We start from the raw sequence: 18,568 nt of genomic DNA on the forward strand, positions 1-18,568 counted from the left end.
CATCTCTAAATATAATTTTAGAATATACTTTAGAAATGACATGTGTTTTAATGTAAAATTAGTAAAGTAAAATAGAGATAAAAAGAAAAGTGTGTTAATAGAAAATGAGTCCATCTCATTAAGAGAAAGAAGTTTTCTTAAATAAAGTAGTCTCTATTTTTGGGAATGGACTAAAAATAAAATAGTTTCTATTTATGAGATGAAGAGAGTACTATTAAAGTTGGAAAAAATGAAGAAAAACGTAAAATTATTCAAAGTATGACATGGATGCAACCTGCAAAGAGCAAGACTCCAAAAAGCAGTAAAAATTCAATGATCTGGACATATTGTCTTGTGGTGTCTTCAACTAATTACGATCATAGAAAGAGAGAGAAATTGAGGATATAAGTGGTTAATACAATTATGATTGGTTAAACACCCTATGAACAATATATCTGGATCATGAATTTTTATTCCTGAAAAATGTGATGAAACCAATCACCCTATGAACAATATATCTGGATCATGAATTTTTATTCCTGAAAAATGTGATGAAACGAATTAAAGTGTTTAAAACATCACGAAATTAGTCATCTATTTTAATTTGAAATGTTACCAAATATTGTCGAGTACTCCGTACTTGTTAAGTTTAAAATGTCAAAAAACTCTTAACTAAAATAATCGTTCAATGTTTGTGACAATAATACGTGGGGATTTAAATAAAATACTCTTGAACAAGTGCTCCAAAGAAGATTAATTTGATATATTAATATAAGTGAGAAATGAAAGTGGACCGATACAAAGTAATTTGCAAAGGAACCAAACTCAGCAAAGAGGGATTATTCCAAACTAAATGAACGTTTTATTTGGTTACAAAACGTCTAGACAAAAGAGGAAACTACAAAATTAATATATAGACATAGACGAATGTTCTACTCAAAATCACTACAAAATAAAAGCAAAAAAATATAAACAGAAATACAAAATAGACTTAAAAAAGAAAACAAGAAGGTAATTTAGTTCATACATCCAAAGAAAAAGGTTGTAGTTGAGCTAGAATGTCAGCCAACTCATTTTCAACCAGATTAATTGGCATTCTATCTCTTGGATTCTCCTTTGAACATGACACTCCAATACTCAAAATCCTACCAATGAATTCCATTTTCAAATCTCCTATCTCTAATTGTGGATCAATTATATCCATTAACCCATGTGGTAAAGCAGAGCTCACATATTTGTGGAGATTTACCTCACCACCAAATAAATCATTTGTTGGTCTTTTATTTATGAACATCTCTACAATGATGATCCCGAAGCTATACACATCACCTTGCATAGAAATTGACCCAAACGTGCCATATTCTACACAAAAATTACAAGAAAACGAGTTAGATTCGGGCAAAAAATTTCATCATTTAGTAAATTCGGTAATAATTCAAGAATATACCTGGAGGGACATAGCCTAAGGTACCCTTGATCCCAAAGGAACTCGTGTTGCTTTCATATGACGATGAAAATATGTTTGAAGAAATCTTAGCTAATCCGAAATCCCCAACACAAGCAACCATGTCATGATCTAAGAGAATGTTGCTCGGCTTCAAATCACCATGGATAATAGATGAGCCACTGCCAAAGTGAAGGTATTTAATCCCATGAGCAATATCTAAGGCAATGTTAAGCCTCTGTATTATGCTAAGACTCATTAAATCTTCACTACTTCCTTCCTCGTTGTTGTGAAGCCATTTGTCTAGACTCCCATTGACTTTGAATTCATACACCAATGCTTTGAAATCCTTGCCTTTGAAGTCCACACTATCACATACACTTACAAGTTTCACCAAATTTCTATGCCTTATGCCTCCCAATGCTCTGCACTCTGCCATGAATGTCTTTGACGCCCCTCTGATCTCAAGATTAAGCACTTTGACTGCTACAACTATGTCTTTCTCATCATCGAGAACAGCTTTGTAAACGGACCCGAATCTCCCAAAACCAACCACGTTACTCTCGGAGAATCCATTTGTTGCTTTGAGGAGATCTGCATAAGAAAGCCTCAATAGCTGGCCACCAATAGTATCCTCCGATGAAACAAAGGTACGAGGATGTTCTTTTGTTTTCTTGCACTTGAAAAATACTAGAATCACAATGCACAATCCTCCAATAACCACTATTGGGATCAAGATCTTCCACAAAGTAGACAGTTTTCCCTTGGAAGATTGGACTCCTTTGCAAGTAGGGAACTTCAACTCTTCAATTCCACCACAAAAACCTTGGTTTCCATCAAGAGAAATCGAACTTAAGTTCGTAAAAACTCCTTTTGACGGAACTTCTCCTTGTAGCCTATTGAAGGACAAGTTGAGCTTCTCAAGCTTCAAATTCTCCAAAAACGAGGGAATTGATCCAGACAGATTGTTCTGCGAAAGATCCAACTGTTGTAACCCCATCAAAGAACTCATTCCTGCAGGAATCTCACCTTGAAGAAGATTCTCATCGAGGTAGAGCTGTTGCAAGCTAACGCAACTACTCAAAGAGGTGGGAATCACTCCAGACAGTCTATTGCTAGACAAGTCCAAAGCCGCGAGGTTTCTCAAAGAGCCAACTTCACTTGGAATAGAGCCCTCAAGCGCATTGTGAGAGAGATTAAGCACAATGGAAAGCGACGAAAGCCTCATAATTTCTCGAGGGATCAACCCAGTGAACTTGTTTTCGGAGAGGTCTAACTCTAGCAAGTTGGAGAAGCTGCCAAGACTGGAAGGCACATTTCCAGAAAGCTCATTCCCATTTAGCTGGAATCGACTCAAAAGAGTCATGTTTCCAAACAATGATGGCAGTTCGCCTCGAAATCTATTTCTTCCCATAAAAAGGTTATGCAAATTCGAGAGCTTTGACATTGACACGGGAATTTGGCCATCAAGAAGATTGTGAGACAGATCAACCACATCAAGATTGACAAGGTTTCCAATTCCTAAAGGAATGCTTCCATGTATCTGATTCTCGTGTATATCAAAAATATTCACAAGAACAGACAAATTGGCTAAGGATTCCGGCAAAGAACCACTCAACATGTTCTCACTAACATCGAAACGCTCTAACTTGGTTGAATTTGTCAATGATGAAATGAAGCTCATGTCATCTTCAATCAAGTTTGAATGTAAAAAGAAATCTTGAATTAAACTAAGCCTCTCAAGATTTGGTATAGGTCCAGTGAATTGATTAGTGGACAAGACAATCCACTCAATCAGTGAAGCATTAGAAATGAAACTAGGGATGGGCCCACTAAATAGGTTTCCCTCAAGAAGTAAAACAGCAATACTAGGAAGTGTGACACCAAAAGGAATAACTCCTTCAAGACTATTAACAGAGACATCAAAATATATAATACTAGATATATTAAACAGACCATGAGGAATGCTACCAGTGAAGTTATTTTCACTCAATTGAAGAAACTCGAGGCTATGGAGGCGGCCGAGTGACTCGGGAATCTCCCCGGAGAAATTGCATGATCCTAAAGACAGCCTTTGGAGGGTCGTTATGTTACCAATGGAGGAAGGGATGAGCCCGGAAAATCGGTTTCTTGAAAAGGCTATCGTTTCGAGTTTGGGCAAGAAGCCTAGTTCATTAGGTATGGCTCCGGAAAGAAAATTCAATGTGAAATCAAGGCGCACGAGGTTGGTGCAGTTGTAGATATTTTTTGGTATTTGACCAATGAAGGAGTTGTTTCTAAAGTCAAGAAGCTGAAGCATGGGTAATAGAGTGATTTGTGGAGGAATTGGGCCTTGGAAAGAGTTGTCTCTGAGGGTGATGTTGGTGAGAAGAGAGAGGTTACCTATGTGCGGGGAGAGGTTTCCGACGAGGCCTAGAGAGGGCAAGGTTAAGGCGACGACTCGGTTGCCGCGGCATTGGATGCCTCTCCAGCTGCACAAGGGGAGTGTTTGGTTCCATGAAGAGAGAGCTCCTTGTGGATCTTGGAGGCTGGATTTGATGGCTAGTAGTGAGAGTTGGTCTGTTTGGTTGGTGGAACATGTTGTAGGTGGAAGAAGGGTGGTGAGGAGGAAGAAGAAGAAGAGAGGTAGAGAAAGAAGAAATGTCATCGAGTTTGCCATGCTCGTGAATGAGAGGATAAAGATGTGGATTCATGTTCATAGTTGAAATTTTATATTTATAATTAATTTCATTAGTTGTTTGATTTTAGATTTTTGTGGAGTCTCATACTTGCATTCATTGAAATTAAGGTGGAGACGAGACAACCGTATACATTGACTTTGAATTTTACAATTGACGTTAACTACAACAATATATTTCATTTTGTCTACATATGCGAAAAAGGTGAAATCTAAAGTCTAATGATGGGGAAATGTGAAAAATAACGTTGATTAAAACTTACACTAATTAAATATACAAAATGTAGAGTCGTAATCAAATGTGTGAACTGTGAACAGTATAATATATTTAAACTAAATTCAAATATCAATCATAAGGATTAAAATATAGTATTACAAACAATTTTATTCAACTATAATATCCTGATATGTTTGTATTTAAACAATATTTTTATAATTTTGTTTTTCTCTAGTACTTATCTTATTGGTGTACATAAGATTAGTATACTTGTAGAATTTTTTTATTCTCAATCTCGACTAGCATTCCCTAATTCATAAAAAAAAGTAGTTGTTGAACATGTTTGAAGGGACTTATTCAAATGGGAACTCATTTGATTTAAATTTATTACTCATATTTGAAGTTTGAACCTTGCAATGAATGGACATACACGGTCAAAACTAGTACTACCACTTTAATACCAACTTCGAATATTTTAAGTTTTTCAAACTTTAACAACAAAAGAAGTCTACTACTTATAAATTAAATTCATTTGATATTTTTTAGTGGCCTATGTTAGTGACTTATAGATATGGTTTGACAGTTCTATTCACACTTGACAACTTGCATTTTTATCCATAGCAATGCAGCGTCCACTATGATAAAAATATGTCGTTTTTTTGCAAAATGTTTTCCCCATCAAATATTTATGGTAATGATAGTCAATACAATAACATAAAAAATATTAAATTGTGATTTGTATGATGCATATTTTTATGAGTTAATGGCCACTCTATAGCCCTTTTCATATGGCAAAAGCAAAATCCATCTAGATATATAAATTTTTAAAATAGTAAGTATTAGTTATTTTAGACTATTAGGCCTCTATACGAAAATTTTCATGCAATGATACTATCTACAATGTTATTTGAAATACTTAAAATAAACACTTATATAGAGATTAAATAATATTGTACGAGTACATTTTTATACGCCGCATGTGGGTTAATACCATTTTGGGCCTATACATTATTGGAAACGAATCATGGGCCCATGACAATATATAAATATTACTATAAAACAACCGTTCCTGGATTATAAAACAAATTTGTTTCAAATCTCGGATCTTGTTTAAATTCATTTTATTTCACTTAATAAATATGAAAGAATACATATATTTTAATTTTTATACAATTTGTAAAATTGATCATGTATATATACAATAATATTTGATGTACTAAAATTCAAATAAATAGATTAAACAAATCAATAAAAAGACCTTTTCAATACCTCATTCCGATTGTCGGTTAGAGATTGAAGTTACTTTATTGCCACCCGCTGGGAGACTTTCGGCCTTAATCTACAAGCTCGGTCGAGCAGGATTAGTCGAATTCTGTCCAAGGCGGTGTTCTGTACACCTGTGATCAAACAAAAAAAAAGAGATTGACGTTACTTATTTTTTTACCCTATTTCTTATGGCCACTGAAATTTAGCTCGACATTGACCCTTCGTTTTCACTCAACGCAGTCAAACTAAGGCTTTACCCAACCTTTTTGTGAACAGTTATTTTTATTTCAATTTCATCTATAACGTAGTACTATATACTCCCTCCGTCCATGAAAACTAGGGCATTTTGTGAATGACACAGATTTTAAAGTAGAATTAGTAAAGTAAGAGAGAAGGAAAAAAGTAAGAGATAATTAGTGTTAGTGGAATGTGGAGTCCATATTAGTTAGAGAAAAGAGAAAAAAGTAAGAGAGAGGTAATGTTAGTAGAATGTGAGGTCCATATTATTTGAACGTGCCCTATTTTTTATGGACAATAAAAAAATGGCAAATGTGTCTTATTTTTCGTGGACGGAGGAGTAATATTTGTCAATTGGGTTGGTAACCGGTAGCCCTTCGCAGTACTTTTCTACGAATATTTGTAATAAGGATTTTCTAGTCAAACAAAGGGAAAAATAGCCTTGAATTTCACCAGTAAGATTGAAAAAAAATGATTGAATTAAAGAATGAATTCGAACAATTCAACTTCCAACGCATATTGTAAACGCACACACTTTGAATTTAAGGCTTACATGCCTATTCTATTTGATTTTCATGAATCTTATGATCAATGATAAAGCCAAATTAAATTAATATTTTTTTGTGACTAGTAAATAATACCAAAATTACAAAATTGAATTAAAAAATAGTAATTGTATAATATGTGGTCTGAGTTGTATGCACGACCAAACATATGAATTAAAAACATAATCACGTTATATAAGAGAAGCAATGAAACATTTAAACAATGAACAATGACTAGTTCAAGGACAACAACTAGACAATAATTATGATCCAGTCTTGTGATATTTTAATAGATTTTGTACAGATAAAAGTAATTATTCGAAACTAAATTTCTATTCCTTAATATTCATATATTGCAAAAATAATTTTCTAATAAGTAGTTAAACTACCAATTATAGCTACAAATAGCAACATTATGACTTATGAGGACTTGTGATGGATGGAAGATTTGAATTTTGGGGGAGGAATTTGTGTATTTCAATAATAAATCTAATTTTTAGATATAAATGGAGTTTTGTCTTATGTAATTACTAAAAATAAATAAAACAATTTAAAAGGACATCATACATTTTTATAATAGAAATACTTCAGGGTTTTTCGGCATATATTGATGGTTGGGCGAATTTTTGATGGTAGTAAATGCAGGTAATAAATACAGATCACGACACAAGGAATTACGTGGTTCGATTTACTGAGGTAAATCTACGTCCACGGGAAGAAAGGAGGGCAAGATTGTATTGCTTGATCTGGTTTACCAGCTTACAAATACAGACTTGCTATATGATATTTGATGTCTAGAGCGCTCTTTTTCTCCTCCTTAGTCTATCTGATCTAAGTTCTATTTATACATTGAACTAAGATCGTGGCTTGCATCACCACTAACTAGGTCGTGGCTTACATCATCACTAATTAGGTCGTGGCTTACATCATCACTAATTAGATCGTGGATGTCGTGGAGGTCATGAGATCCTGCATGGGTCCACCACTAAATAGATCGTGTAGTGGAGGTCGTGGAGGTTCTGCATGAGTCCACTATCTCCCAGTTCGGTTGAAAACTGAGACCGAACTGCTGAACTATTGCCGAGCAGCTTTTGCCGATCTGAGAGTAGAGCTTGATTGGTCGGCTTTTACCGAGCTGTAGGCTGGGGCCGAACTCTTTGGTAATGCCGAACTGATACTCTTCCTTGGGCTTTGGGCTGATGGGCCGTCACTGCTATTGGGCTTGTTTAGTACGTACCCCATCACTACCCCCCCCGAAAAGCGAAGTGAATCACTTCGGCGAAGCGAGTCACTTCGGCATTCTGGATAAAGGTACGGGGGAGGCTGACGTTAGGGGACGTGCCTTGCGCGTGACTGCATTAAATGCGACAGTAAAATCCGGCCGTTGAATCCTGAAAAGGTGGGATTCGAAACGGTGCGATGATTTTGAAATCTTCTCCGAATCTGATAAATACGTCCTTTCTTCATCATTTGAACACTTTTGCTATTGCTTCTTCTGCATTCTCTCTCTTTTGCGTAAAAATTTCCTTCCGCTTTCAAGAATTTCTTCAGAATTTCTTCAGACTTTCAAAGAGTAAGAACCATGTCTTCTTCTTCTTCTTCTGAGTCAGGTAGCGGTAGAAAAGGGGGTAAGGGGTCTTCTAGCCGGAAAGAATCCGGGGAGAAGACCGTAGAGTATTTTCACAGCATCTTGAGTAAGGATACTGTGATATCCCTACACGAAAAATATTTTTTTCCTGGGGGGAAGGTTGCGATTCCCGACGACCTTCATAGGGCTGACTCGCCGCCGGAGGGTTACGCCACCGTTTACGAAGCCGGCTTGGAATGCGGGCTTCGTTTCCCTCTTCCCCCTGCCTTTGTAGAGCTGCTAGATTTTTTTCAACTCCCTTTAGGTCAGGTGACTCCGAATTCTTGGAGGCACTTATCGGCCTTTGCTGCCGAACTGCGTAGGCTAGATAAGGATCTGTCTCTGAGGGCAATCCTTAATTTCTTCCAGTTTAAGAGGAAGGGATCTTGGTTTTACTTGATCCCTTTACAGCCCTTTAGAGCCTTTTGTAAAACCAAATGGCCGAAATGGCAAAATCGTTTCTTTTTTTATAATAGGACTTCGGCTTCGGACTTTTCCTGGAGAGGGCCGAAGTCCGTTATTCCTCATCCTCGGGTAGAACCGTTGGACGAGCTCGAGGCCGAGCTCAATAAGATTCCCATGATTAGGAAGCAGTACTCGGAGTCTGAGCTCGTCAAGGGCGACTTCGTGTTCGACTCCTCGTCTTCGGACGAAGAGACTGAGGGTGAGGATTTCTTTTTTATGCATTACTGCCTTGACGACGAAAACTAACCTTGTTTTCTTGCTTTTTGGCAGTGAATTTGCTAAACAAGCTCGGTCGCAAATCCTCCGAATCTAAGGAACCGGAGAGGCCGAAAACCACCAGCTCGGCGTCTGATGCCGAGAAGAATCCGAAGAGGCAAAAGACCTCTTCGGATCCAAAGAAGCAGGAGTCGACTTCGGCAAGGGGGAAGGGGAGGATTCAGAAACCCCCAAGAGCGCCAGAGAAAGACGTGGTCTTGGCGCCTCCTTCGGAACATATCTGTGAGCCCTTTTTATGGCCCACGGACTTCGCCGAGGTGAATTCTCTTCTTGATTTTCTGGCCTTGCTTTTTTCCTGTATTTTTTGTGGCCCCTCGGTTGACTTTTTCCTTTTTCCATTTTCAGAGGAACGATATGCTCTCCAAGCTCGTCGCCGTTGAACTCTCCAAAGCGTCCAACGATTATGCTGAGATGCAGAGGAAGTTGGCGGCTGCTCGTCACCAGGCCGAACAGGCTAAGGCAGACTTTGAGAAGGCCAGAGCTGCTAGGATCTCGGCCCAGGATGAAGCCCAGTTTGCCAAAAACCAGCTCGTCATCCAGCAAGAGCAGACGAAACGGAGGGATGCTGCCGCCGTGGTTGCCCAAGGGGAGGTTCTCCGTGCTTTCGCGGAGAAACTCTTTCTGAGCAATCAATTTTCGGCCTTTGTCGGTGATCTGCTGAAACTGATGACCGATAATGCCGAGCAGGGGCCCGAAGTCGTCCTGCCGCTGTACGGCCGAGAGATAGCAGCTCGTCTCCAGAGTCTGCCGCTCCTTGAGGAGCTTGCTTCGTCCTCGGTCCTGCTTTCTGCTGACCGAGTTCGTAGTTGCCGAGCTGACCGGGACGAGAATATGGAGGCTATCTTTGCCTCCTTAGGGCAAGTTTCACCCGCTCCAATTTTCCACGGAGAGGGTGAGACCGAGCAGCTTGATCAGCAGACCGGAGACAGGCAGGCCGAGCAAGAGGTGCTGCTGATCGGTGATGGGGGCACCGAGCAGGCTAGGGGGAGCAGGGAGGCCGAGGCTGAAGCTGAGGCAGACAAGGAGAAGGAAGCTGAACCTCACCGAGGAGCCGGAGACGAAGCTGGCGGAGTATGATTTCGTCTCTCTTCTCTTAGTTTAGTTTCTTCCTTCTTGTAAAATGGCCTTGAAGCCCTCGTGTAAAAAAATTTTTTCTTATGAATGAAAAAATTCTTCTTTCTACACTTGTGTCTTCGTATAGCTTTTCGTACTCTCTTTTACTCCTGTTGTGGTTTACTACCTGCTCAGTAAACTGAAATGCCGAACTGACATAGCTGCTTTGTATTCTTAACTCTTAAGGAGCTGGAGGTACTTCACTAGAAGCGGCTGTACTCTTCCGCTTTAGACGAAGCTGAGAAAAAAGCCATAGCTGACCAGATGAAGAATGACGAACTCTTGGCTTGTTTAGTGAAGCTGGAGGCCGACAATAAGGACTTAGAGTCCGAAAAGAAAGATCTGGAGGCCGAGCTGAACACTGCCGTCGCTGAGAGGACTGCGTATGAGGATTTCATCTGCAGGCGCGGGGGAATGACCATCTCTGAAGTTCAGGAACGAGTTGACGAACTGTGGGAGGAATATCATGTACTCCGGAGGAACAATGCGCTGGAGAGCTCGGCTTGCCAACAAGTCGTGAAATCATTGCGGCGCTGGGCTTCTCGGTACGACATCATTCTTTCCCGGCGTCCCTCAATCGAGAGATTCCTTAGGCATTTCCCGCCAACAGATGGTCGCACTCCAGCTCAAACCCCTGATTCACTTGCTCAAAACCCTACTCCAAGTCAGCAACGAACTCAGGAACAACCGGAAACGTCAAGACGAGAACGGACTCAGGAGCAACCGGAAACGTCAAGACAAGGACGGACTGAAGTTCGTAGAGGAGCTGTGATTATGAGTGAGCAAGATCAACAAATGCTTCGTGAAGAGACTCTTCGCCGCCGAGGTGCCAGAACTTCCCGGACTCAGGGAAGAGGCGGTAGGTCGATCAGAGCATCTCGTCGACCTGCTTATTCTTCAGCTGCCGAGAACGCCCGAACTCGGCTTCACGAGGATTTTTTGAATAGGTGGCTCAACTTTAGCAACCGTGGACAGTAGAATAGTCCTTTGTAATAGCGTAACGCCTTCTCGTAGGGCAGCGGAGTTGTATGCCGAACAAGTTTTAATAAATGAAATCTTCATTTCGCTTCTATCACTGCGTATTTACAGCTCAGCGAAAAAATTTCATCGTGCTCGTCCTCGGTCTTATGAAGTAAACTTCTTTGACCGGACTCGTCCTCGGTCTTATAAAGTAAGCTTCTTTGACCGGACTCGTCTTTGGTCTTATGAAGTAAACTTCTTTGACCGGACTTGGTCCTCGGTCTTATGAAATAAACTTCTTTGACCGGACTCGTCTTTGGTCTTATGAAGTAAACTTCTTTGACCGGACTCGTCTTTGGTCTTATGAAGTAAATTTCTTTGACCGGACTAAGCTTGTGTCCTAATTTGGCGAGTTTTATCGCTCGGATCGGACTTTCCCTTGTCCTAATTTGGGGATCGGACTTTCCCTTGTCCTAATTCGGCGAGTTTTATCGCGTGGATCGGACTTTCCCTTGTCCTAATTCGGCGAGTTTTATCGCGTGGATCGGACTTTCCCTTGTCCTAATTCGGCGAGTTTTATCGCGTGGATCGGACTTTCCCTTTGTTGCAGTTCGTTTCAGACGAACTGCTTGTTTCTTAAGCTGAATTCTGGTCTTGTATCCTCCTTAGAAGCTTGGACTCACAATCGTTGGCTTATACATGTTCTAAAAAGGGGATCAGCCTTCGAAGAACAAGATACCTCAGTAACATTTGTAAGAGACGACACGCACATAGACAGACAAAACGCACATAGACAAACATGAAAAACAAGTAAAAAACAAAGAAAGCACATACCCCTAGGACCGAACTAGACACAAGACTGACTGACCGGACTGTCTCTTACAAATGGAACTTCTTGAGGTTGGAAATGTACCATGTTCGGGGTACTTGTTCTCCTGACATGTGAGTCAATTTGTAAGACCCTTTGCCGAGGACTTCTGACACCCGATATGGACCTTCCCATGTGGGTTCGAGTTTGCCCAGCTTTTCTGCTCGGCTTACTTCGTTGTTTCTCAAGACGAGATCTCCCACTTGAAATTGCAGCTTTTTCACCCTTTGGTTATAATACCGGGCTACTTGCTCCTTGTACTTGGCTGCTTTTATGCAGGCCAATTCTCTTCTTTCTTCGGCCAGATCTAGTTCGGCTCTCAGTCCGTCATCATTCATTTCTGAGGAGAAATTTAGAGTTCGGGGACTGGGTACGCCGATCTCAACCGGAATCACTGCTTCAGTGCCGTACACCAGACTGTACGGAGTTTCACCGTTGGAGGTTTTGGGTGTAGTTCGGTAGGACCATAGGACTTGAGGGAGATTTTCTACCCATTGTCCTTTGGCTTGTTCTAACCGAGCTGAGCGGGCGGCTTCTCAGGATTGAGACGTGGCCCCAATCGGTCTTGCACCGGAGTCCTTTGAATCCTTTCAGAAGGAGTTCGGCGAGGATGTCCCTGATCGCCAAAAGGAGTTCGGCGAGGATGTCCCTGATCGCCAAAAGGAGTTCGGCGAGGATGTCCCTGATCGCTATGATCGGGCTTCCTCCTGTCTCCTCGGGATGAGCTGTCTAAAGACCGTTTGCGACGGTCTGCCTCATCGGCACGGGAGAACTGGTCCGCAATGTCCCACATCTCTTGAGCTGTTTGCGGACTGCATTCCACGAGCTTTCTGTAGAGAGCTCCGCGCAGGATTCCATTTTGGAATGCCGAAATGACAAGTAGATCATTGAGATCATCTACTTGTAGGCATTCCTTGTGGAATCTCGTCATAAAGTCGCTGATCTTTTCGTCGCGACTTTGACGTATAGAAAGCAGCTGAGCCGAAGTGATTCGGGCTTCCGCTTTCTGAAAGAACCTCCTGTGGAAAGCATCCATTAGATCTCGGTAAGATCTAATGCTGCCTTTGGGGAGGCTATCGAACCACCTTCTTGCGTTCCCGATAAGCAGCTCGGGAAACAGCTTGCACATATGGACCTCATTGAGACCCTGGTTCGCCATGTTATACTGATAGCGTCCCAGGAAGTCATGAGGATTCACTAACCCGTCATAAGTCATCGACGGAGTTCGGTAGTTCTGTGGCAAGGGAGTTCGGGTGATATCGTCCGAGAACGGAGTCTTCAATGCTCCGTACATGGCGAACCCGACATCTCTTCGGTATGGAGGATATGGAGTTCTCCTGTGATTCCGGTACCGAGGAGGAACAGGAACATGTCGGGGTTGAGGATTCTTCTTCCTGGAAGACACGGCAATACTGCGGTAGTGACTTTCATGTCTGGATGAGGAGGGAGAATCCGCCGTTTTCTTCTCCGGCTTTTGGCTCTTTTGCAGGAAAATTAAGAACTCTTCCTGCTTCTCGGCCAAAAACAACTTGACAGCCTCGTTCAAATCGGGCTGCTGGGAAGACTCGGTGCGATGAGTCTTTGAGCGGCTTGTTCCTTCTCCGTGAGAACTGGAAGTAGATTTCTCCCGAGGCTGTTTTCCAGACCTGCGGGCTGGACTAGCTTCCTCATGGTTATCACGGACGGAAGCACGGGTATTATGTGATCTGGTATGCATTTTTTTGGTGGAAGAGGATCAAAAACTCGCTTTTATCACAGATTTGGTTCTCCTCTTCCCACAGACGGCGCCAGTGATGGTTGGGCGAATTTTTGATGGTAGTAAATGCAGGTAATAAATACAGATCACGACACAAGGAATTACGTGGTTCGATTTACTGAGGTAAATCTACGTCCACGGGAAGAAAGGAGGGCAAGATTGTATTGCTTGATCTGGTTTACCAGCTTACAAATACAGACTTGCTATATGATATTTGATGTCTAGAGCGCTCTTTTTCTCCTCCTTAGTCTATCTGATCTAAGTTCTATTTATACATTGAACTAAGATCGTGGCTTGCATCACCACTAACTAGGTCGTGGCTTACATCATCACTAATTAGGTCGTGGCTTACATCATCACTAATTAGATCGTGGATGTCGTGGAGGTCATGAGATCCTGCATGGGTCCACCACTAAATAGATCGTGTAGTGGAGGTCGTGGAGGTTCTGCATGAGTCCACTATCTCCCAGTTCGGTTGAAAACTGAGACCGAACTGCTGAACTATTGCCGAGCAGCTTTTGCCGATCTGAGAGTAGAGCTTGATTGGTCGGCTTTTACCGAGCTGTAGGCTGGGGCCGAACTCTTTGGTAATGCCGAACTGATACTCTTCCTTGGGCTTTGGGCTGATGGGCCGTCACTGCTATTGGGCTTGTTTAGTACGTACCCATCATATATCATGTGAAGAAGTAACCTATAAATATGGAGTGGAAACCCCACGACATCTTTTAATTACCAAATCTTAATAATTAAACACATTTATTTTCTAGTGGATAGAAATGATTTCAAGAAATGTATTGATCGCTCTTTTCTTAGTTACAATTCTTCTTATTTCCTCACTAGTTGGAGATGCTCGAGAAATCACTGAGAAATCCAATAGAGTTTCGTGCAAGTACTTTCTTAATGTCAAAAGTTTCAGAGTCGTATTGCCGATTAATTTTGCTTCTGTTTTCATGTGTTCGTGCATTACTTTTCTTTAATTTTGCTTCTGTTTTCATGTGTTCGTGCAAATCGTGCATTACTTTTCTTTATAGTCATTTTAAACAGAATTTTGCTTTAGGATGTATGTTGATCATCGGCGTATTCTGAACTGCTTCTATACTGTTGCTCGTCATTTTTTTCGCTTAAACGTTTTGTAATACATAAAAAATTGACAGTAAACAAAGTTTTTATTTTCATTTTTTTTAGTAAAGGAAGTTGAGCAGCTAAATGATGATCAATATGATTGTGGAGTGCCCGGCTGTTGTGGAAGTGACGCAGAGAGATTTTGCCATAACAACTTCTCATATTATATATTTAAATTTTATTATTATTTCTGGAATTTCAGTTATGTAGCTTAGCTGATTAATAATTGTTATAAACTTGTATTGAGATGTTTCCCAAATATTCATCCATAACTTAGTATTCCAGTAACTACTTTCGAGCCAAAAAAATTGTACAAAATCTTTTTTATTTCAATTTTGGTCTTTCAAGTTCAATTGACTTGTACAACTACGGCTTGGTTAGTCCTAAAATCGACTCAAGTTCAAGTCGAAGGTGGATCCGGTAGGGGCTGGCCGACCCTACCATCAGTTCACGAAGGTTAGAATATTCCATTAAACTCTAGAGTTGTAGCAGACAACACGGTCTGACAGCTCCGCTCCAATAGTTTTGTGCTTTGTCCGTCAACTATTGCCAGCGATGACCAGTGCACCATCTCTACTTTTTTTTACCTTACAAATTTTATCATGAGTCCACATAGCAAAATCATAATTATGTTTAAGTCACGAGATATATTAAACTTTAAAATTTGTGTTTCAATAAGATAGAGACTCCTATTCATTCTAATAATCATACAATAGACGTTGTTACCAATTCTTCATAATATATACAACTTCATTAACCAAAGTTTTACTTTACTCAATTTGTAATAATTAACCAAAAATAAAAAATATATGAAAATTTTAAAAAATGTACATAAAAACTATTTATGTTAGATTGCTAGCCCAACCTGATCCATTTACCAAATGGACCTAGGTTTGGCCCAATTGTTTTCAAAAGCTAGCACAAACCACTTCAATTACTGGCCTGAGCTTCATTGGGTCTGGATTAGGCTAGATCGAGTCTGCCCAGACCACTTGACAACTCTAACGTCGTTGTGTCAACGCAAGGCGACGCTCACATACCACTTGATGTTCCATGTCTCGTATGGGCTAATAACATTTTAGGCCTATACACCTTAGACATCGAAACATGAGCCCAAAACAATATCATATGCGCTTAAATATCGTACTAATGAGACTAGGGATATCCGAAAATAGGTATTAGTTTGATTTGATTGTGAGATTTGTGTAAGCTTGTTGCCTCACCTAATTGCATTAAACATAAATATCATTAAAGAAATTGCGAAGATGAGGTTTTGTCACCACTTAGCTTCTTAATTTCTTTCTCTCTTAATTCATCCATTTTGTTTGTTTTATCTCTTATATTTATTAATTGCGTCGTCGACAAATGAAATTATATTTCATGAATAAATAAACTAATAAAAAAATATTAATGCAGTTCTAGAATATATGACTTGGAGGCTAAGCAAGTTATTATTCTGGTTTTATTTATTTCCTAGTTGATAGAATTAGTAGATGGAAAGATATTAGGAGAAATTGTTTTTCCTTATATCAAATTAGGTTTTCCTTTTTTGATTATTTCTTTTTAGTTATTTTCCATAAATTTAGGATTTTTCTTTGCGCCTCATTGTTGAACTTAAAAGACAGACTTTAAATATATAATTTTGCATTGAGTTTTTATACTCCAGAATTCTCATTTAGTTGGGTTCTTTATCTATCAGTCATTCTCATACGTTTCTGCTTCATTCTGCATCAAATATGTATATACATATATTCTCAAGACCTTAAATTTAGCCCTGTTTGATGAAGAGCTAGTCCGACGATTAAAAAAATTGTCTTTTGATACTAGCGACTACCTTTTTCACCGTGTTCGATCCTATTTGCGATTGGTCCAACTTCCTACTTTGACAAATAAGAATTCATTACCATTAGACTTTTTCAAAGTTGAGTTTAGTAAAAATAGAACATATGTCCATTCTAATGACCATACAAATGAAAAGGCCTTACTATAAAATATATCTTCACATAAATAAAAGCAAAAAATCAACACACAACTTGGTCTCCTCAAAGACATTGCTCCCAAATCTCACCTAATCGGAGACTAATAGCAATAGATGCCTTAAGTTGACCGCTGACAGTGATCAATCACCAAAAATTGAAGTATAAATATGAAAGATAAACATACAATTGTTTTCAAGTCATTGCAAAAACAAAGAATTTCATAGCATAATATGAAGAAAATGGGACCCAAAGCAATTGCTTTTGTTGGCCTTTTCTTAACCATGTTTCTTCTACTTTCGTCACAAGTTGCAGAAGCTAGGCAATTCAATCTCATTTCCTCTGCACAAGTTGAAGATAGACAAATTTTTTATTTTTCCAAAACAGTTCGCACATGTAAGTATTTTTAATTATCTCCAGATTTATTTATTTTTAGTTCGAGAAATCCAGTTTTTTTATGCATATATTTTATATGTATTCTCCTTAATTATGATACTTTAAAGTCCGGAAATTTCCAAACGAACAATTTCAACGAAATCTTTCAATTTCTTATTTTACTATGTTCAACTCTATGTATTCCTCTATCCGTAGAGTACATTGAATGTACAGAAATGATTAAATATGTATCACGAACTCTTGCTCGCCAAATTTTCAGCTCAAGCATTTCAGTTTTATAAAAATAAATAAATATATGCAACTAATTATGTCAAACCGTCTAGCACGTTAAGATTAGTCACATGACACTTATAAATCCATACTCAAACCCATAGGATTTTGCATAATTGTATGATCCGAGTATCACATGAAGGATTATACCAATTTGAACAAATAAAACAGTTTTGAGTTAGAGTGGATTGAAGATATATATAGCATGAAAATATTATTTATATAATTGATTTACTAACTCGATTAATTTGAACTCATTAGTGATGCAACATGAAGATCTTCCAGTATATCCACAACCTCCATGCAAATACGGCTGCAAATGAATACTAAAACGGCGACGTCTCATTGCTGTTTTATTTTATTAATATAGTATCATGTTTCTATTCTTTGGTAATATTGTGAAAGTTTTTGGAATAAAATGATCATTTATTATCTTACATCTTTTAATTATTATAGTCATGGAGGCCCATGGGCCACAAAATTAATATGATCATTTCGTTTAATTATCTTATATTACAAGATTACATGTAATTAATCAAAATGACGGATTCATGTGGATTGGGTTTGGGTTCGACCAACCCTGCCTTTAGCCCCTTTCGACTTTTAGAACTGCCGCTAACTCCACTAACTAACGACGCGCTTATTCATTATGTTCGACTTCACAAATTCCTATTTGAGATCGATCAATTATCACATGTATGATGCCTACTCGTCATTAAATTGTTCTTAATTGATAGCCTTATAAAGTACTTCTGTTTCATCGTTATTTGAATTAAAAATAAAAAGAGTAATAAATCTACAATAACGACGCATATCAATATTTTCTTTGGCTTCACTTTTTTTTGTGAACACGTTTTTTTATTTCTAAGATGTATATGTACATTTTCTAGTCAGACATAGCACATGACTTACATCTTTCCTTTTTCGAAGTTTTTCACTTTTTCTTGGTTTCACTTGTTTTTCAATACTAATTTTTCCATCCACCAAAATAGAATTCACTTAAATTGGAGCCCCTTTTCAATGTGATTTGACGTGAGAACTTAAGCTACATAAATATCTCCATTTTGTGAATACATTTTTTATTTCTAAGATGTATATTTACAATTATTTATATCGTTCTATTATTAATTAAAAATAATAGAAAAGTACATGTTGGTGTAAACCCATTCTATAATATCCAGGATAAAGAAAAATTAGAGACAAATATAATAACGTTTTTCAAATTGTGAGATATTGTTACAAAGCGGACAATATCATACTAATGTGGCGTTTGAGGTGTATCAACTATTCCTAACTTATGACAATCTTAATTTGCCAAATGTGGAGTACATATTGTCATTACATAAAAAGTTGAGATGAAATGCTCCACACCAA

At 38.9% G+C, this 18,568-nt stretch overlaps 1 protein-coding gene across 1 annotated transcript; it reads right to left on the reverse strand.

Annotated features, from left to right (window-relative positions):
* Window positions 1-818: 818 nt before the first annotated feature.
* LOC121793733 (probable LRR receptor-like serine/threonine-protein kinase At3g47570) lies at window positions 819-4,083 on the reverse strand. The gene is made up of 2 exons (XM_042191772.1): window positions 1,427-4,083; window positions 819-1,341 (listed from the first exon to the last, which is right to left on the reverse strand). Exons 1-2 carry the CDS (start codon window positions 4,080-4,082, stop codon window positions 1,001-1,003), a joined length of 2,997 nt encoding a protein of 998 aa, XP_042047706.1. The 5' UTR covers window position 4,083; the 3' UTR covers window positions 819-1,000.
* Between the last annotated feature and the right edge of the window lie 14,485 nt (window positions 4,084-18,568).

Source organism: Salvia splendens, chromosome 1, assembly GCF_004379255.2.
Source record: "Salvia splendens isolate huo1 chromosome 1, SspV2, whole genome shotgun sequence".
Lineage (NCBI taxonomy): Eukaryota > Viridiplantae > Streptophyta > Magnoliopsida > Lamiales > Lamiaceae > Salvia > Salvia splendens.